Source organism: Barbus barbus (genome assembly GCF_936440315.1).
Source record: "Barbus barbus genome assembly, chromosome: 40".
NCBI classification, from domain to species: domain Eukaryota; kingdom Metazoa; phylum Chordata; class Actinopteri; order Cypriniformes; family Cyprinidae; genus Barbus; species Barbus barbus.
Window position 1 is genome coordinate 26,859,230 of NC_136718.1, and position 21,431 is coordinate 26,880,660.

The window sequence follows — 21,431 nt, forward strand, 5'->3', positions numbered from 1 at the left end:
TAGAATATCTAGTTCCAACATAATGTGGTTATGCAAATAAAATACTGATGCATTATGGGAGTTGCACGGTCATATCCATAACTATTGTTACTGTACTTGAACACTATTGACAGGTTGGAAGATGTGCATTTATAATGTTTATTGTTGATGTATATCAGGTGGTTAAGTGGGTTACTTTGGTCTTTAATCAGGAATTGTGAATTGATTCAGAAAAATTAAAACAAATAAATTAGTGCTTTTTCACAATTGTATGTGTTTACTTAAGGAACTACACTGCCTAGTAACATTTTTATATGTTATTTGTATTCTATAAGTGTCCCTGCAGCACAAAAGCAGTCATGAGTAACACAGGTATATCTGTAGCAATAGCCAACAATATATTGTATGCTTCAAAATTATACATTTCTCTTTTATGACAAAAATCATTAGGATATTAAGATCATGTTCCATGAAGATATTTTGTAAATTTCCTACCGTAAATATATCAAAACTTAATTTCTGATTAGTAATATGCATTGCTAAGAACTTCATTTGAACAACTTTAAAGGAGATTTTCTCAATATTTAGATTTTTTTGCTCCCTCAGATTCCAGATTTTCAAATAGTTGTATCTCAGACAAATATTGTCCTATCCTAACAAACCATACATCAATGGAAAGATTATTTATTCAGCTGATGTTAAATCGGTTTTAAAAAAACTGACTGACTGGTTTTGTGCTCCAGGGTCACATGTGATGAAAATGCGCTTCTTTGATATAGTCGCTAGGTGGCAGCGTGAGCACGCGTCTCTTTAACTTGATTTCGCTTTATTTTGCTCATCGCTTCAAATGTATATTGAGCCTGATGTTAATTTGCACCGAAGCTGCAGTTTGTTTTTGTTAAGTCTAATTGTCTAATTTCTTAACTCACAACAAATAAAGTTTCAGCGCGTCTGTCAAAATTTCCAATCGCACTAAAGCGAAGGATGAGCTCATGAATATTAATCGCGTCAGCCCGTCACTGATTGGTCGCGCAGCCTGATTAATATTCATGAGCTCTTCGCCATAGTAGGATGCGGAGGCGGAACTTCCGGGTGATGGAAAGTTGTCAACAGTTTCGCAGGAGGAGAATTAATCTGTAAATCTGAGTTCAGTGTCGCTTTAAAGAAAACCCAGTCAGAAACTGCTCAAGAAGAGCGAAGCCGCGGCGTTTCTCGTAGATTATTGCGTGAATCTGATGCAGAATAAAGAAAGTTCTCGGGTGTGGATGATCAATCTCAATCAGTCTGCTGGAATCTAACGGGATTTTTACGTTTGTTTTTATTTTAACGGAATATTCTCTTTATCACTCGCACACTTTTTTGAGTCTTTATTGTGTTAAAGTTCACAAAATGTACACCGTGACTCTTTAAAGGGATTACAGACTCTGGGGGCTCTGATTGTGTTGGTTCTCTGCTCTGATTCTCGTCATCTGTTGAGCCGATGCGGGTTAGTTTGCTGTAAGTAAATCAGGTTTCAGTGGTGTTGTGCAATGCTTCTGTATGTGTGGGTATTTGCTTTAGGCGATAGAGGAGCGCGTTCGGTGACGTCACTGGGGACGCTGAACGTGCGGGATTCTGTTCTGAATCAAATCTGACTCCGGTTTGAATTCGAATCAACCGGTGCATCCCAGAACTGTAATAAGCATAGTTTGATTATATGCACGTTTTGGGCATCATTGGAGTTTTGACGTGCAGAATAATGGACGTCCTGCAGGTTTAATTAAATATTAAAAACTTGAAATCAAATTTGCAACAATAGTGTAACATTTGAGATTTAAACCTAATCCCAGACTAAATACTAAATCTGAGTTGTTTCAACTGAAAGAAACTTGCTCTGACTGATCTTAAAATATATCAGTGCATTTATTTGGTCTCAAAATGCACACCAGGAATGTTTTTTTCTAAGGCATGTTTATAAAAATTACTTAAATGTCTTAATTGAACTATGGCATAATCTCGGTTTAGTCTAATCCCTGAAACCGGCCATAGAGTTCATTTTACACTCGCTCCTGTTTTAATTTGAGGTTTGAGGCATGATCTTTTCTAATTTTATCCAAATATGATGCCAGAACTGTAACATTGAAAAATTTCACTCTTAAAGTTCAGCACAAAATTGCTGAAGCTTTCCACTTGCTCCAGTTTTAATTTGAAGTTAAATGCATGATCTGGTTTTAATTTGAATCTATGTAGCAATACAAGTTTTGCGCTGTAAGTGTTTTTAGATTTTGTTGAAAATTGCTGAACTTTTTCTCCTGCTGTAGTTTTAATTTGATTAAAAGCATGCTCATTTTTCATTCAAATCAAATGTGCAGGCAAAACTAACATTTAGAGTTTAATTCTATTTAAATTGTTTGAGTTTCTTGCTCTAGCTTTAATTGAAGTTATAAATGCATGATTCACTTTTCATTTGAACCAAATGAGCAGTCAGGACCATAACTCCAGAGATTGAGTTTGATTCTTTGCAGGTTCAGTTGCTGAGTTTCTCTTCTCCGTTTGGGTTTTTAACGCACAGATCACTGTTGATGGAAACAGAACTTCTTGCTTTTGTAGTTGCCAAACTTGTCCTGCAGACCTAAAATGATGTCCTGACACGTTCAGGCCTTGAGCTGCAGCAAGAAACCACGTAAAACGCCCTAATTACGGTGTTTATTTTCTTACCATCTCTCAGATAGGATGTTTGATCTTGAAAGAATCAGATCAGTGCATGCATGGTGATCAGGAGTCTCTGTATTGTGTCCTGAGCTGTGAACGCACATATTGCACGACTGCCAGAGGAAACAGCCATCAGAGCCGAGACTTGCGCAACCGCTGGGCAGAGAAACTGCTCTTGTTACTGTACTGGCTGCAGTTATACTCGAAACAGCCGCAGGGAGAAGGACGACAGAGCCAAGTGCAATGGAATAAATTTGTTTAACTTTTTGGTTTTGACAGATTTTACCTGGGAGTTCACCTGAGGACAGAGAATATGATTTATCTTATCCAGATTGACCCGAGAGACTGAGTGGAAGAAAACCAGTCTTGCTTTGGAATGGTTAGGACATTGGTTTCTTAAAGCTTTTTGCCGGTTGGTTTCTACTGTAAAATAATGAACAAAGATAGAGTTTGGAGCACTTAACGTCACACCGCTCAGTCCAGAATGAGTGGCGGAAAGAAACGGAGTGGTTTTCAAATCACCAGCGTCACATCGGACTACAATCAGGGTTCTGGAGAAAACCATCCGGCAGAGCTCCTCAGCCCTGGAACTCAAAGAGCCACGCCCCCTTCTGCCAGAAACCCCGCCCATGGGAGGAGCCCCAGAAGCCAGACTACATCGCCCACTCAAATCCTATCCAATGGGCTGTCTCTGCGCCATAACCCCGCCCTCCAGACGCAACAGAGCTCCAGTCAGCCAGCCACGCCCGTCACGGCTAGAAAGCAAAGTTCGCTGGACGGGGCGTCGCGTTTCCGCGTTGTGCGTTTGGATCAAGGACCCGGCGAGCCGTATAAACGCGGCCGCTGGACATGCATGGATGTGATTGAGAGGGAAGTCGAGGAGCGAGGGTTACGCCGTGTGATTGATAGCATGAGACACGCACACTCACTGGAGTCCTTAGAGACGGTCGGGCTGGGTGGAGCTGAAGGAGCAGTGGGTGGAGCCAGACTCAAACCGTTGGGCGTGCAGACAGGTCACATGGTACACTCGCAGGGCACCCCCCACCTGCTGACCCAATGCCGGACAGACTCCGCCCACAGCGGCCCGCCCTCGCCCACACATGACACGCAGCCAATCAGGTTGCCGATCACGCCCCGGATGCGCAACATACCTGCCCCACTACGATTCGACATGGACGCTGTCAGCAAGGTGAGCAACCGCACAATCATCTAATTCATTCGTGTGTTTCTTCAGGGTTTCCTTAAAAAGTCTTTAATTTAGTTGTATCAAATTTAAGGACATAAAAAATCTTAAATTGTACATGAAAGGCTTAATTATGATATTAAGAGGTTTTATATTCGGGGATGGAAAGACCAGAATTGCGATACAGATTAATGTGGCGATAAAACTTCAAAAGGCTATGATTTCATTAAATGAACATGAGCGCTGCACATTTCAAAGTCCAGTGCTGTGCTGCTTTGTTTACAGCCGTTACCATGAAAATATATATATATATATGTATGTGTGTATACATATGTGTGTGTGTGTATATGAATGTAAATATATATATATTTCTGCCATCCCAACAGCGCCTCCTGCTGGCAGAGAATGAATGCGGAAATCGACCCATGTTTTTATCATGCACAAAGAGCTGTAAATGTGAACTTGCTGATTTGATAAGAAAATAATACATTATAAAAATATAAACAGTAAATTGTTTATAAGTTATGTAATTCATATAATAACTTATTGATAATAATTGTTTAAATGAATACTTTTGACTCATCCATTGTCTTAAAGATGGTTTAAAGGCTGAAATGTGAAGTGTATCATTTTATAAATCTTTTTGTTTTTGTGAAAACTTGAATCAAAGCAGTAGATATAACCAAATTATCTCTAAAATTACTCAGATTTATTACAAAAGCCTGATTATTTTTCACACAGATTTTATATATATATATATATATATATATATATATATAACTATAGAGTTTAGTTTTCTGTAGTTTATATTTTACAATTCTGTCTTTTTTCCCTCAAAATTGCAAAAAAAAACCAATAGTCATATTTGACTTTTTCCCTCACAATTATGACTTTATATCACAATGATATACTTCATCTCAATTCTTAATTCATACTATTTTTTTTCTCAAAATTGCAACTTTTTATCCCACAGTTGACTTTTTTTTAGCATTTTTGAGTTTATATCTGCAGTTCCGGACTTGTTTTTTTGTCTTGACTGCAAGTTTATCTCACAATTAGCTTTTTACAGTTTAACATGTTACTATAGACATTGTCCTACCTGTGGTCATATGGTATTAATTATATTTGTACAAGTCTTAAAAAGCCTTAAATTTGAGCTTAAAATCCTGCAGAAACCCTGTTCTTACTCAAAGTCTTGCGTACGTTTTCTTTTGGCAGCTTCGGACCACCCGCTCGCAGCCGGCGTCGCCCAGACCTCACCTGGGTCGGGACAGTCCCTTCTATCCCGCGCTGACGCCCATCCAGACGCCGTCCGCTCTCGCGCTGGCGCAGTCCATGTTCGGCATGAGCCAAGCCTTTGAGTTTGTGGGAGACGACGGGTGAGACGAGTCTTTAGAATAAAAAGTGATCATGCTTTGGTTCTGTATGTCGTACATGACTGTAAACTACACTTAAAGGGGTCATATGACAATGCTAAAAAGAACAATATTTTGTGTATTTTGTGTAATGCAATGTTTACGTGGTTTAAGGTAAAAAAACATTATTTTCTACATACTGTACATTATTGGTGCTCCTCTCTGCCTAGCCTTTCTGAAACATGTTCATTTTTACAAAGCTCATTGTTCTGAGAAGCACGCTGTGCTCTGATTGGCCAGCTATCCAGTGCCTTGTGATTGGCCGAATACCTCAAGCGTGTGACAGAAATGTTACACCCCTTACCATATTTGGAAACACACAGCGTCTCCGCGACAACAATACTACAGCGAGAATAAAACTTACTCCTCCTTTCTTTGCATAAACATTTGGGGCGGTCTTATGCAAATCTTCCCACACAGTGACATAGATTTGTGGGGGCGTGTTTAAATGAGGCGTTTTAGGAAGGCTTGGACGAATCTGAACTTTTAGAAAGAATATCTCTTTGGGTTTGAGACTTAGTCCACAGCACAACTATAACAGCCAATCAGAATCCACTGATTTTATCGCATAGTTAATCTGTAAATGTTTCAGAATGGTTGCGCATTAGTTACGACTTCAGAGCCGATTGATGACATGATTGACTGACCAACCCACAAAATGTGTTTTCCTCAAAAAGGAACACGGTGACGAAAAACATTTTAGATGAGTCATATTTATTATATTGTAAACAAACATCTCAATGCTTTTGCATGAGCTCATACAACGTTTGTACGTGAACACAGCGTTTCGGAAGGAAACAAAACTTTGTGACCGAAATATAGTTGAAACACAGTTTTTCCTTTCCATTACCACGTCCATTTAAGGGCTCTGTATTTATGAGTTTTGAGAACACATTTAATATCCAAAGTCATATATTTCTGCCTTTATTGCATAAATGCGTGTCACATTAGATGGATCGTGTTCTGTTTGTCCTGCTGTGTGTCTACTGATGTTTCTGGTTCCTGATTTGAGGTTTAAAGTGCTGCTTTCTCAGACCCAGAGCCACCTTTACTTTGGTGTGAAGATGTGGATGAGACAGCAGTGTGACGGTGGATGAACCTGTCTCTCTGGCTCACACATAAACCAGTTGTTGCTCTGCTATATTTAGGTGTGAGTTGAGTGCGTTTGTATTTTTAGTGAGTTGAGTGGTTGGAAAGGTGATGCTCGGGGTTTCTTGAGGCCCTGATGAGTGTTTTCACACCGTAGTGCTTACTGTCACAGACCCAGAGGAAATACCTCAGTCACACACACACACACACACACACACACCAACCAGCGCTTGTGCGTCTTGAACACACTCACTCGAGCGCATGAGTTATTTCTGCATTGTTCACGCACGTGAAGCGTGTGTTTGTTGGGTGAACGGCTGGAGTGTGTATTGTGTGAATCATGTTTCTGGCCTTCATGTTTATTTTCCCCTTCATTCTGTCGTTCTCTGAGTTTAAAGCTGCATTAGTGCAGGAATAGAGGCGCCATTCATGAAGGAGGAGAGTTAGAAAGAAAGTAGAACGGCAGAGAAAAACTGAGCGGTGGAGAAGTGCGTGTGTGTGAGTGTGATTCTTATCATCGAGTGTGTTTTAAACTGTCGTATCACACTGATGTGGTGTCGTGGATCACAGATCAGATAGCTGAACAAACACACACACACACACAAACACACACACACACACACACACACACTGACATGCACACACAAACTCATGCACACACACGCAAACACTGACATGCACACACACACACATATGCAAAGACACACAAACTCACACTCACACACTCACACACACACACACTCACACACACATACATGCAAACGCACGCACACACACAAACTCACACGCAAACACTGACATGCACACACACACATATGCAAAGACACACAAACGCACACACACAAACACACACACACACACACACACACTGACATGCACACACAAACTCACGCACACACACGCAAACACTGACATGCACACACACACATATGCAAAGACACACAAACGCACACACACAAACACACACACACACACACACACACACTGACATGCACACACAAACTCACGCACACACACGCAAACACTGACATGCACACACACACATATGCAAAGACACACAAACTCACACACACACACTCACACACACTCACACACACATACATGCAAACGCACGCACACACACAAACTCACACGCAAACACTGACATGCACACACACACATATGCAAAGACACACAAACTCACACACACACACTCACACACACACACTCACACACACATACATGCAAACGCACGCACACACACAAACTCACACGCAAACACTGACATGCACACACACACATATGCAAAGACACAAACGCACGCGCACACACAGCCAGGCGTCTGGTTTCTGTTGTTCTATGGTTTGAGATTCTCGAGCGGATCTGTGTCTGATCTGTGTCGAGGCTGATATCTGATTCTATAATCAATATTTGCTTGATTTCCCGTGTCTCCGCTCACATGGGAACAGCGTGTCAGCGCTGAGCAAACACACCACAATCAGAAGAAGAAAATAAATCATATTCTGTTAAAACAGAGTTCACCCAAAAATAATCATGCTAGGGAATCAGAAATGATGTTCAAAACCTGTATGATTTTCTTTCTTCTGTGGAACACAGCAGGAGATATTTAGAGAAAAGCCTCAGTGTTATTGTCCATATAATGAAAGTCAATGGGGTCCAAAGTTGTTTGCTTCCCAACATTCTTCAGAAGATCTTCTTCTGTGTTCAGCAGAAGGAAAATCATGATAAATGATGACAGAATGATAATTTCTTTAAGATTATATGTTTGAATTACATCATTTATTAATAACATTGTGAATAGCATTATGTTTTCATGACTTGAAGCACACATCAGGATCCTGTTTTGTAATTATTATTATTACATTCAGAAATAATGCAAAATACTGCTAAATACAATTTATAAAAACTTTATTAAACTTGTATTTTAGTTCCCTTCACAACAAACCCTGTACATTTAATAGCATTCAGAACAGATACTAAATATCAGTATAAAACAAACATAAACTGGCATTCATTATAAAGAAACCTTATTCTAAAGAAATGTATGTAAAGGGAAACTCGTTAAGGTTTTGCTGTTTAGAGTGAATGTTGTTTGTAATGAATGCCACTGTACTTTATGTATGTTTTATACTTATATTTTTCAGTTCTGTTGTTCTGAATACTGAATTTAAAGGATTTGTTTTGTGTTTGCATGTGTAAATTACGCTAAACTAATTAACTTATATTCTTATATTATATTCCTCTCATTCACTACCAATCCAAATTTATTTTGCGTGCTTGATGATAATTGCATTATATAAATCACTTTGGAAAATCATAAATCCCTGCAGCACAAAAGCAGTCATCAGTAACACAGGTATATCTGTAGCAATAGCCAACAATACACTGTATGGATCAAAATTATACATTTCTCTTTTATGACAAAAATCATTAGGATATTAAGATCATGTTCCATCAAGATATTTAGTACATTTTCTACCATAAACTTCATTTTTGATTAGCAATATGCATTGCTAAGAACTTCATTTGAACAACTTTAAAGGAGATTTTCTCAATATTTAGATGTTTTTGCTCCCTCAGATTCCAGATTTTCTAATAGTCGTATCTCAGACAAATATTATCCCATCCTAACAAACCCATAAGATTACTACAGATGATGTATAAATCAATTTCCAAAAATTGCCCCTTATGAGTGGTTTTATGCTCCAGGGTGACATATTTCAGATAATAAAACAAAATCTGACTAGTACTGCGGTGTATTGTGTGTGTGAACGCGGATGCGGTCTGTGTTTGTGTGTGATATCAGATGGAGTGGGTGGAGTGTGGAATGCTGGGATCTGTGTGGGCGGGCCGAGAATCCCAGCGTGAGCCGTGATTGGCTGCGGCGGACAGTGGGCGGAGAACAGAATCAAAGAGTGCAGTGTTGATGTGTGTGTTTGACTCTGCATGTTTACATGTGTTCTGTGTGTTTGCATGTCACACGGGAACACACACACACACACTCGCGCCTGAGACAGGAGAACAGAGATCTGGAGATCCGCTGAGATTTCGGCTCAGACAGATGGACTTTCACCCCAGATTACTCTAATCCATCCGCTGCTGCTGGGATTTTGGGGATTTCTGGGATTGACGGATTACAGCACAATGGGGCGTCCAGAGACCGACGGGCGTCTCGTGATGAAGCAACTGAAGGAACGTCACCGAGGCTCAAGGACGCTAGTAACTTCACTGCATTTTTTAGTGAAATGAATGGTTCTCCGTTCATTCTTTGCAGCGCATTTTCTTGTCTTTTTTTGTAGTTAATTTTAATTAAACACTGCCGTGCATCCGGTTTTAGTTAGTAACTATTGTAGTTTCATTTATATTTCAAATTACCTTATGTTTTTTATATCTTCAGTTTTTATTTTTTATTTAGTTACATTTTTAGTAGTGTATTGTGCTTTTTTATGTAACTATTTAGTTTTAACTTGGTTTTAGTTTTTATTTGTTTTACCCTTAAGCTTATTTCAGTTAGTTGCCAAGGCGACATTTCTAATTTCTTCATCTAATATTTAGATTTTATATAATTCCAGCTTTATTTCAATTAACAAAAAATTATCTAAATCTTTTTAGCATTAGTTTTATTTAACAATAATAGCGCTGAGTGCACTGCTTTTTCAACTTTTTTTTCAAATAAATGCTGCTGTAATTACAAAAATTAATTATATCTTTTAATAGTTGCATAGTTTTAAAAGATAGGCTACCGCTCCTTTAAATAGCGTCAATGTACTTAGCTATTTTTGTTAGTAACTTGTAGTGTATTTAACCGCTCATAGAAATGCTCGGGATCAGCAGCTGATGACTGTTCGTCTTGCGCCACAGTAAATGTCACTCTTGTTCTGCTGATGTGAGTGTTTCGTTTTGGTGAATGAGTCAGATCCTGGTCGGATGTTGGAGGAAACAGTTTCATGATGACTCTTCCTGATGGCGCGTAACTCTCCATGTGTGTTTGTGTGTGATCTGCTGATCATCCACTATGTTTGTCAACGTACGCAAGATGGTATCCATTTTTGAAAGCAAAAAACAGCCTCGTCCTCTGTCACTCCCTCCGTGTGAACAAACACAAAGAGAGAACGAGAAAACAAGCCTGACCTTGGAGCCCCGCCCCTCCTTGCTGAGCCCCGCCCCCTCGCCTGTGATTCATAGGCCACGCCCCCTCGCAGGAGAACGTGTGAGAGACGCTGGAGGAGTTAGAAGGGTTTGCGATTCTTGGCCAACGGGGAAGATCGATTACTATCCGAGGGCCAATCGCTTGGCGGTTTCCATAGAAACCAAAGATCCAATCAGCAGCAAGCACTCGCCACGTATACCACCCAAAAATACAATTTCTGGCCTCAGAACGTCATCCATCCCAAAACAAGAGCGAATGTGTTCATCCAAACCCAGCTTCAGCTCAAAGACGCTCTCATGCACAGAAACACACATAGCTCCACCTGCTGGTCAGATCTCAGAAAATAATCCCGGATCGTCCTGCAGGTCCGGCTCGTCTTGTGTTAGCGATCGACAATGTCAAAATCCTGTTTGGAGTTCATTGAGAGCAGAAAGGGGTGGGGCTAATACTCACACACAGAAGCCACGCCCCTCTGACTCCACCCTCCTTTCCCTCCTGCTGTTCTTCCACAGGTAACTGGGTTTGTTCGGTCTGTGCATAATTCTGTGACTTGAGGTTCTCTTTGGGTGGTTTATGATGTATTTGTGGCTGTGGAGACTGAGAGCGTCGTGTGCTGCTGTTATGAAAACCATGTGCTGGCCAGCGCAGTTCAGAACAATAGCATCAGTGTTACACACATACAGTCAGGACTGTGTGTGCTCCGCTGCTGTTTAAGTCAAATAGCCTGTTTTCTACAGCTCAGCAGTGTAGAGAAAGCACTGCAGCGTTTGTGCTTCAGACGTGAATGAGTTCTTCAATCGTGTGTTGTTAAGGAGACTGAGCTGCTACTGTACTTAAGTCATGAAAGTGATTTGACATATGGCCAAGTATGGTGACTGGAAAAGTCTGGAAACTGTCCAGGAACAGCTTAAAACTGTTAAGAAACCACCTATAAAAATACTCGGAATTTGTGCTCTGCATTTAACCCATCCAAAGTGCACACACACACACACAGCAGTGAACACACACACCCGGAGCATTTTTTTTTATGCTGCAGCGCCCGGGGAGCAGTTGGGGGTTCGGTGTCTTGCTCAAGGGCACCTCAGTCGTGGTATTGAGGGTGGAGAGAGCGCTGTACATTCACTCCCCCCACCTACAATCCCTGCCGGCCCGAGACTCGAACCCACAACCTTTGGATTACAAGTCCGACTCTCTAACCATTAGGCCACAACTTCCCCATCTGATGCACCTTTTTACTTGCTAGACATGAAAACAATTGAAAAAACCCACAGATGCACATTGAAGGAGGGACCCGAGCCATTTCTAGAAACCTTTAAGAAACTGCCTAGAAGGTTTCTAGAAATGCCCCCAAAAACTGCCTAGTAACAGCTGAGAGACTGCTTGGAAACACCCTATAAACCACCTTTAAACAGCCTAGCAACCACCTAGAAACAACATAGTAACTGTGTGCAAACAACCTAGTATCTGCCAACATCCTAGAAACAGCATAGCAACCGTCTAGAAATAGTCTAGAAACTACCTAGGAACAGCATAGCAACGATTTTTAAACACCCTAGCAACCACCTAGAAACTACCTAGTAAAAGTCTGGAAGCTGTCTAGAAACAGCATAAAACTTTTAAGAAACCACCTATAAAAATCCTAGTTACCGTCTAGCAACCACCTAGAAACAGCCCAAAAACTGCCTAGTAACAGCTTAGAAGCTACCTAGAAAGAGCATAGTAACCGCCTAGACATAGCCAAGAAACTGCTTGGAAACCATCTAGAAACAGCATAGCAACTGTCTAGAAATAATCTAGAAACACCATAGTAAGCATGGTGCGAATTGAAAAAACGGCAAATGGAAACATATAAATTTCGCAAAAAACTCCCATATATCAAAAAACGTTTTTAAGTTTTTATGCTCACATGAGGTGGTTCAAGCAATTCAAAAAAGGAATATTTTGCAAAACTGCAATGGAAAAGTTTTTTTTTGCTTTCACAGGTCAGCTGGCGTACATAAGTCACATGATCATTCTTTAGGAAACACCTCATGCACTGCCGCTCTCAAGTATACGGGGATTTTCTTGCCATTAATGCTTGCATAACTCCTTATTTACACTGCGCTCCAACATGACCATCAAGATTCAGAAGCATCTCTCTGTGCTGCTTCGCTAAAGATAGACATCTCCGTCTCCGTCGATTCAAAATGATGGCTAGTGCGTTGGCTGCGATATATACGCAAACCTACCAACATCCATCGACATGACTTGTTGCGAGAGGAAAAAATTAAGTTTTAGTCGCATAACATTGGTTAACAGAAACGCTGTCAATTCGCAATAGATTTTTTATCGACATTTATAAAATATGGCAAAACTTTTGCGCAAATCTGAAATGGAAACCCATCTACTGATTGTTTTGTTTTGTGTTTTTGTGCTGAATCAGTGAATTGTAGGTTTATTTATTTGATTATCGAAATAATGAATGAAAGTTCTTCTCTGTTCAACTCTATTACAGCGGAACTAACAGCAGCATGATCGCCATCGACAACAAGATCGAGCAAGCCATGGTGAGAACATTCAGAGATAATCCTGAAACATCCTCAATAATAAGAAGAGAATAATAATAATCAGAACATATAGATATGGTCTTTGTTGTGTGTATTGTAAAATAGTTTTAGTAATTTAAATACACTTGACAGTTTTAACTTCTAAAGTGTGTGTGTGTTCATAATATAATGTGCAGCTTAAGCAGTAGATCACGGCGCTCGCAACACCAGGGTCCCGGGTTCGAATCCCCAGGAATGCGTGCTCTGATGAGATGTGTGTTTGTCTGCAGGACCTGGTGAAGTCTCACCTGATGCTGGCGGTTCGAGAGGAGGTGGAGGTGCTTAGAGAGCAGATCAAAGAGCTGTCGGAGAGAAACGCTCAGCTGGAGAGAGAAAACTACATCCTGCGGGCCCTCCGGGACAGAGACTGAGCCAAGTGCATCATGGGAGATGTAGTTCAGCGAGAAAAGGGACTTAACGGTTGAATGTGTGCTGTATTGAGTGCCTTAAAACGCAGTAACAACTAATCAAGAGATCATTTAATAATGTTGATTTTGATGACGCCCTAAACAGTGCCTATATTTATTACTGTGTGTGTGTGTGTGTGTGTGTGTGTGTGTGTGTGAAAGCACAACTAGGTTAATACATCTCTTTATGTTACCATGGTTAAACCAGGACTGGTTGGGATTTAGTTGAGTTAACTCTCTGTTAGCTGAATAATGATTGATCTGTAGTGCATTACTGCTCTAATAATAAATAACTCTCTCTACTCCAGCTGTGTGCTGAATTCACTGCAGAGATAACACAAACATCCTCAAAACAAGATTAATACAGCATCTCAGAGAATAGGGTGGAATTAAGTTGAGTTTGAACTAGTTTTGACTGGAAACCATGGAAGCCTGTTTTTGATATAAAAAAAAAAAAACTTTTTTCTTGCAATTCTGACTTTATATCTCAATTGCGAGTTTATATAACGTTTATTTTTTACTTTTGAGATGTTTCACCACTGTTGCAAGTTTAAAACTTGCAATTCTGAGAAGAAAAGTCAATATTGTGAGATAAAAAGTAGCAATTACCTTTTTTTTTTCCATTCTGTGACAGACACAAAATAACAGAATGTCCAGATATCTAGAGTTCGAGAAATTTGAGGGGAAAAAAGTCAGGAAAACCCTCAGAATTGTGATTTTATAACTGCAAAAAATAAAAAGATAAAAAATACAATTGTGAAAAAAAGTCAAAATGACCTTTTTATATATATATATTTTTTATTATTATGTGGCAGAAAAAAAAAACAATTGTGAAATTTAAACTCAGAATTGCTAGAATTTATAAAAAGTCAGAATTGTGAAATAAAAATAGACTTTTTTTCTTCTTTTTTAAAATTCTGTTGTGGAAATAATAATATAGCGAAATAATACCCAAATGCACTATTACTGTAATATTCATATATATATATATATATATATATACACTGATGTGGACTGTTCCTAATGTAGTGAATACATATAATCATTGACTCTCGCTGTTATTGCTCAGTTACATGTGTTCATCCTCCATAATTCACTTTGTGAAAAGTATTTAAACACATTCCTCAGGTTTATCCCGTAATAAATGCCCACAAAGCGAATTTATCGCATATTATTCAAAGCGCAGGCCATCTAGAACAGTTTGTTTCATCTGCTCTGTGTGTGTATATTTAAGTGAATACGTGCACATCTTCTTGTTGAGTTATTGAAATATGTTTGTGTGCTGTATAATAAGCACATTTTGTCTGTATCCTGCGCATGCGCACCAGCGTCAGCTCCACCCGGAAGTGCTTCGAGAGCGCGGGAGAGACGGAGGGAGTTTAAACGGATTTAATTATTAGATGTTTTCTGCATTAATTCTTCTGTATTTTGCCGGAAAACGCAATGTTTTTATTTCGCGCACAGCTGAAGTCATATTTCTAAGCTAAAGGTGAGTTAAATGTATGTTTTTAGGTATAACGAGTTTGATTCTAACGATTTAATAAAACAGTAAATAATTGAGCTCCTCAGGGTTATTATGATCAATTTATCTAAAAAGCAGTTGCTGTGTGTTTATAGCAGCAGTTAACGTTACATTTAAACTACAGCTATATAAATAACATGTATATATGTTTATATTTATAATAAATGAGTATATTATTATGATTTCTGAAGATCATGTGATACTGAAGACTGGAGTAATGATGCTGGAAATACAGCTGCAGATCACAGAAATACATTACATTTTAAAGTAAATTAAAATAGGAAACCAATATTAGAAATTGGAAAAAAAAAAGTCACAATATTGCAGTTTTTTCTGTATTTTTGAGCAAATAAATGCATCCGTGATGAGCAGAAGAGACTCCATTAAAACCCCATAAAAGCAGCAGCAGTGTATGTGTAGTGTGTAGTAATAGCACCGGTCACTAATGGTTTGGTGCTCTTGATAATCTCTGTGTGTCCGCTTGACTGGACAGGACTGGACTGATGATGTCAGCGGAGCCTGATGTCCGTGTGGCTCCTGAACCCCTGCGGCTCGATCCGGTCCGGACCGCAGAACTGGCCTGCCCCGATCTGGACCTGTCCCTGACTCTGACCCCGGAGCGACCCGCAGACCGCCGCCAGCGCCAGGTCCGGTCCAAACACACCCGTTCTGACCCACTCTGTGTCCACTAGATGATGCTCTGGGCCTCCAGTTCCCCGCTGCTTTAGGAAAGTCTGCAAACTGCTATTATGTGCTTTAATTAGTGCTGTCAAACAATTAATCGCATCCAAAGTGTGTGTGAGTACTGTGTATATTTATTATTTATATATAAATACACACACATACAGTAAATATTTAAGAAAAATATGTTATGTTTATATATTAAATGTATTTATATATAATAGAAAATCTAATAATATAAATATAAATGTATATACATGTGAATATTTTCCAAATATATACATGCGCGCGTGTGAGTGTGTGTGTGCGTGTGTGTGTGTGCGTGTGTGTGTGCGTGTGTGAGTGTGTGAGTGTGTGAGTGTGTGTGTGTGTGAGTGAGTGTGAGTGAGTGTGAGTGTGTGTGTGTGTGTGTGTGTGTGTGTGTGTGTGAGAGTGTGAGTGTGAGTGAGTGTGAGTGAGTGTGTGTGTGTGTGTGTGTGTGTGTGTGTGTGTGTGTGTGAGAGTGTGTGTGTGTGTGTGTGTGTGTGTGTGTGAGTGTGAGTGTGTGTGTGTGTGTGTGTGTGTGTGTGTGTGAGAGTGTGTGTGTGTGTGTGTGTGTGAGTGTGAGTATATGTTAAGTTTGAAGTTTTACTTTTTTGTTTAGCAATACTGAGATTGAATTATAGCAGAAAGTACATTAAAAGATACAATTACAAGAAAAAAAAACATAAAATACAAAAATACCTGAGAAATGTAAAAACTAAATTTCCAAAACAAATGATAGTATATAATATATACAATATACACAGTACACACACATATGTTATGTAAACATAAACGTTTATTTTGGATGTGATTAATCACTATTAATCATTTGACAGCACTAGTATTAATGCCAAACACTTCAGGCTAAACCAGTGTTTTCTCATGCACTGTTTTACTTCTATATCATGTCTTTTTTTAGACTAGTGGAAAGAAAACATCCAAAATACACATTTAAGTGTTCTTTTATTGCACTTTATCTATTTGCATCTATAGATTTCAATCTTTAGAGTTTTTTCTCTTACAAACACCAAACTGTACAGTTTTATTCCTCTCTATATTCTGAAAGTTTGTTCTTATATCATTCACTCTGATTTATACAACATTTCACTCCTAAAAACATGGTACAAATGTGTTTGTTTTCTGTCTGTTGACAGTATTTTATGATTTATGTGGTGATAAAAAGAGAACCAAAATCCCTTCTGGAAAAAGCTTTAACTCTAATATGACCACAGACTCAGACACTAATTATGAACCTGGATTCAGATTTCTGTTCTGGAAATATATGCATGTAATGTATTATTATAAGGTCGTGGGTTCGATTCCCAGGCAATGCATGAACTGATCGAATCTGAACTTGGAAAGCAATGCAAGTTTGCATAAAAGGGTCTGGTCTGTCAGAGGCATGAATGTGTGTGTGTGTGTGTGTGTGTGTGTGTGTGTGTGTGTGTTTCAGGTGCGTTTCAATGTGAGTCCGCAGCGCAGCGGTGGTTCGGAGCGGGATCTGGCCGTCATCACGCTGACACCACGACACAAAGACAAGCACGGTACAACAAACACAGCTGGCATGTTTGATATTCTGATCAGAAAATATGAGTCACGGGCTTAAATAGTCTTAATTCATCTTTTGAAGGCCTTAAAAATGTCTTCAGTCAGAGCAGAAAGTCTTCTATTCATAAGTAATGACATTAACTGTTGCATGCACTCATCAGAGCTTCCCTTTAGTTTTTCAATACAGATATTTAAACATCCTTAAATCAAGTTTTAATTATTTCCTGAACAATCAAACAGTTAAAATCACACACATACACCGCCGTTCAAAACTTTGGTTATGAGTCTCTTCTGCTCATCAAGGCTGTATTTATTTGATCAATATATATGTAATATTTTGAAATATTATTGACATTTCTAATGTTGGTTTCTTATTTTAATTTACTTTAAAATGTAATGTATTTCTGTGATCTGCAGCTGTATTTCCAGCATCATTACTCCACTCTTCAGTGTCACATGATCTTCAGAAATCATAATAATATACTGATTTATTATCAATGTAGTTGTGCTGCTTAATATTTTTGGAAGCTATGATTCTTTTTTCTTTGATTCTATGATGAATAATAAGTTAAAAAGAACAGCATTTATTAAAAATAGAAATCTTTTCTAACAATATTAATAATATAAGTCTTTACTGTCACTTTTTATCATTTAACACATTCTTGCTGAAAATAAGTATTAATTTCTTTAAATATTTCTTCCCAAACTTTTTATATATATTGTATCTATTTTGAATAAACACCGTTATTTTTACCTTTTTTATTATTTATTTATTTGACAATATGTGCATTAAATACATGGCAAAAATTAAACTAAATGACTTGAGTTTATGCTTAAAAACAAAAGCAATTAAAGCTGCAAGCAGCGCTGAAAGGGCCCTTGCACCCGGGCTCACCGCATCACGGGGCCATAGGAAGACAGGGAACAGCGGCAATATGCTTTTAAAGTGTTAAATATAGGAGGAATATGTCAGTCATTTATATATGCCACATTTCCTGCTGCCAACAGGAGGCGCTATGATTATAACTGGATGTTGGCCTTTAGATGTGCTTAGGCCAGGACTCTTATAAAACATGTGAAGTTTGGGGCAGATCAGACATTGCTTGCATGAGTTACAGCAACTTCCTGTTTGATGGCGAAACATCAAACTTTATCAGGCCGTCAGGGACACGCCCCTTGACGAAAACTCAAGATCTTCGCGATTTAGCATCGCAAAGGCCTTATGATTACACGCAGCAAATTTGAAGACGATCCGATTAAAACTGTAGGAGGCGCTCGTCAAAGTATGAGGCCTGGAAATGGCAAAAACTTAATGTCCTAATAATGGAGTTAAACTTAATAAGGCGTGTCCATAAACGGATCATTTCAGAAAATAAGATGTAATCTGGAGATGATTCACGTCTGCGTGTTCTGTCATGAATGAGTAACACAAGTCTGCATGTGTTTGATATTCAGGTCATGGATCAGCGCTGGTGACGGAGGGGGCGGAGCTAAACACCACCCTGGCTCTGAGGGCGGAGCTTGAGGAAGTGGAGAGTCAGGTGTTTGATCCTGAGAAAGCTGTGAAAGAGAAGCTCCAGAGCTCAAGCCTCACAAAGAACCACATCAGCAGCAAAGCAGCGGAGGGTGAGAGGCCACAGCCATCACTCACAGCTCACTGATCACCAATAATCAATCGTTCTGCCTCGTTCTCCACAGGCCTGAACTTCCCTCGCTCTCAGCACCTGTACCGGGCCTTAGTCAGCGTCAGCCTATCACGCGACCAGCTCATCAGCCAGGCGCTGCAGGATAGGCCAGCGCTGGCCCCGCCCACTGCCACACTGGCCAATAAGGTCAGAGCTGTGTTTGTGTCATGTTAATAGCGTACACATACATACATACACATATATGTTTGGCCTAGTGTAATGTTAGAATCATTATTATACCTTTTGTTCTTTAATATTTTTAATTGTTTTTAGCTTTATTTTTTGTTTTTCATTTAAATGTTAAGTTTTGAAATTTTGTTGTATGTATTTTATTTAATTTCTTTATTTTTAAAATGTGTATATGTAGTATTTATAAAGTTTTAGCTTTTAGTTTTGGATCTGTTTTAATACTACAATTGATTGCTTCTGTCGTCCTCATTTGTAAGTCTCTTTGGATAAAAGCGTCTGCTAAATGACTATATATATATATATATATATATATATATATATACACACAGTTGAAGTCAAAACTTTACATACACCTTTCAGAATCTGCAAAATGTTAATTATTTTACCAAAATAAGAGGAATCATACAGAATGCATGTTATTGTTTATTTAGTACTGACCTGAATAAGATTTCACATAAGATGTTTACATATAGTCCACAAGAGAAAATGGTTGAATTTATAAAACATGCTCCTTCTGGAGCATCAGAGAGTGTTTGAATCTTCTGTAATAGCTGTATATGAGTCCCTCGGTTGTCCTCAGTATGAAAATATGAATCTCAAAATCATACAGTCATTGTTGGAAAGGGTTCACTAAAATACTGGAAAACCAAAGAATTTGTGGTTGCTGAAGGATTTTTCTGAAGAACTGTTCAGGACAAACAAGGGACTCGTGAACATCTATCACTAAACAAAAAAAACAAGCAGCTGTGGATCGTTCAGGTAACAACACAGTATTAAGAATCAAGGGGGTGTAAACTTTTGAACGGGGTCATTTTCATAAATTAAACTATTTTGTCTTGTGGACTATATGTAAACATCTTTTATGTGAAATCTTATTCAGGTCAGTACTAAATAAACAATAACATGCATTTTGAATGATCCCTCTTATTTTGGTAAAATAATTAACATTTAGCAGATTCTGAAAGGTGTATGTAAAGTTTTGACTTCAACTGTGTGTATATATATAATTTATACTGTATACTTTTTTTTTTGTGTGAGAGACCCGGGTTCAAATCCACTGTGAGAATGTAAAGTTTTAACTTCAAATGTGTGTGTGTGTATATATATATATATATATATATATATATATATATATATATATATATATATATATATATATATATATATATATATATATATAATATAATAGCAGTTATCCAGTTTTCAAACTGTTTTTCTGTATTAATATGATGTTTCCTACTGCTGGAGTGTTTAATAAAGCAATAAGCCACTAATTTAAAATCTGAGCAATGTCTCTGATAAAACAGTGGCAAAAGATGGCAATCTGTAATTACATTTAATAATAATCAGAATAACCAATTCTTCTAAGTGCTTTACAGAAACACACACACACGCACATATTTAAATCTCTCTAGATATACATGTATTTTTATATTGTGTGTGTGTGTGTGTGTGTGTGTGTGTGTGATTCCAGTCTCAGCCACTAGAGGCTCCTGATCTGCTGCAGTTCTACAGTCCTGACAAGATGCTCAGAGAGACTCCGCTGTTGCCAGGCGACCGCATGCCTTTGCCCCGCCCACAGCCTGTGCCTAGACCCGCCCACACAACCTTTCACCTACATCATCAGCACAAACTCTGGGAGTCATGAACTATGTGTGTGTGTGTGTGTGTGTGTGTGTGTGAGAGAGACTCAGTTTTGTAACTTTAAGGTATATTAATGTATTGTTTTTTTTATCTTAATGTGAATTAATATAATAGCAATAAATCTGGGATTATTTAAAAGAGACATTGGCTCTGATTGAATGGGCAAACACACTCTTGCTGGAAGAAATCTTCTGCCCAGCAGCCTATTCACCGGGGTTAGTCATTAAAACAATCAATCCACAAATTAATTAGCGTGAGTTAACAAGAGCTGATTTCCTCACTCGTCTGCGTTAAACCTTTAAAAGTGAACCTTAGGAGAAACTCTCTTATAATTCACACCAAAATCAAAAGAAAAGAAATTATATTTTGCATTTAGGCTCATTATATATTTTTTGCATTGTGACTGTTTTCATAATTAAGCTCATTAACCTCCCAAAATTCAATTCTATATACTTTACTTGAAATACATAAATGCATTACCTTATAATGCATTATGAAAGTGTTTTAATGCATTAATTATGTTTATAATGTTTATAGAGGGAAAAAAAAAAAAAATTATTTTTAAAAAAAAAATAAAGAAAAGCGGGGGGGGGGGGGGGGGTTATTGAATGGAAACAAAAATAAATGCATAAATAAAAA

General features: G+C 38.5%; 4 protein-coding genes across 6 annotated transcripts in view; all 4 read left to right on the plus strand.

Annotated features, from left to right (window-relative positions):
- The window catches only part of mogat3a (monoacylglycerol O-acyltransferase 3a), a 16,412-nt gene extending 16,168 nt beyond the window's left edge, over positions 1-244 (plus strand). Inside the window, exon 7 of the mRNA XM_079400230.1 lies at positions 1-244. This exon is cut by the window's left edge and continues 313 nt beyond it. The gene's annotated coding sequence lies outside the window, so the exon portion shown is untranslated.
- The window catches only part of LOC306859227 (coiled-coil domain-containing protein 171-like), a 472,225-nt gene that overhangs the window by 432,359 nt on the left and 18,435 nt on the right, over positions 1-21,431 (plus strand). The gene's annotated exons all lie outside the window — the stretch shown is intronic.
- On the plus strand, positions 1,043-14,220 carry tsc22d4 (TSC22 domain family member 4). 3 transcript variants are annotated; one of them, XM_079400226.1, is made up of 5 exons: positions 1,043-1,476; positions 2,950-3,859; positions 5,072-5,232; positions 13,002-13,053; positions 13,323-14,220. In XM_079400226.1, the coding sequence occupies exons 2-5, from the start codon at positions 3,155-3,157 to the stop codon at positions 13,461-13,463; spliced, it is 1,059 nt and encodes a 352-aa protein (XP_079256352.1). In that variant the 5' UTR covers positions 1,043-1,476; positions 2,950-3,154; the 3' UTR covers positions 13,464-14,220. The 3 variants fall into 3 exon arrangements, with proteins under 3 accessions (XP_079256352.1, XP_079256350.1, XP_079256351.1); XM_079400225.1 differs by having other exon boundaries at positions 1,055-1,476; positions 2,687-3,859; XM_079400224.1 differs by having other exon boundaries at positions 1,043-3,859.
- On the plus strand, positions 14,703-21,312 carry ppp1r35 (protein phosphatase 1, regulatory subunit 35). Its single transcript, XM_079400239.1, has 6 exons — positions 14,703-14,988; positions 15,515-15,668; positions 17,180-17,270; positions 18,730-18,900; positions 18,973-19,106; positions 20,623-21,312. The coding sequence occupies exons 2-6, from the start codon at positions 15,525-15,527 to the stop codon at positions 20,794-20,796; spliced, it is 714 nt and encodes a 237-aa protein (XP_079256365.1). The 5' UTR covers positions 14,703-14,988; positions 15,515-15,524; the 3' UTR covers positions 20,797-21,312.

Excerpts from the sequence above, each read along its gene's own strand:
- tsc22d4 (XM_079400224.1), top strand. The coding sequence starts at position 3,155 with ATGAGTGGCGGAAAGAAACGGAGTGGTTTTCAAATCACCAGCGTCACA. Across the intron at positions 3,860-5,071 it reads ACATGGACGCTGTCAGCAAG|CTTCGGACCACCCGCTCGCA; the intron begins GTGAGCAACCGC and ends TTCTTTTGGCAG. Across the intron at positions 5,233-13,001 it reads GAGTTTGTGGGAGACGACGG|CGGAACTAACAGCAGCATGA; the intron begins GTGAGACGAGTC and ends ACTCTATTACAG.
- ppp1r35 (XM_079400239.1), top strand. The coding sequence starts at position 15,525 with ATGATGTCAGCGGAGCCTGATGTCCGTGTGGCTCCTGAACCCCTGCGG. Across the intron at positions 15,669-17,179 it reads CAGACCGCCGCCAGCGCCAG|GTGCGTTTCAATGTGAGTCC; the intron begins GTCCGGTCCAAA and ends TGTGTGTTTCAG. Across the intron at positions 19,107-20,622 it reads CTGCCACACTGGCCAATAAG|TCTCAGCCACTAGAGGCTCC; the intron begins GTCAGAGCTGTG and ends GTGTGATTCCAG.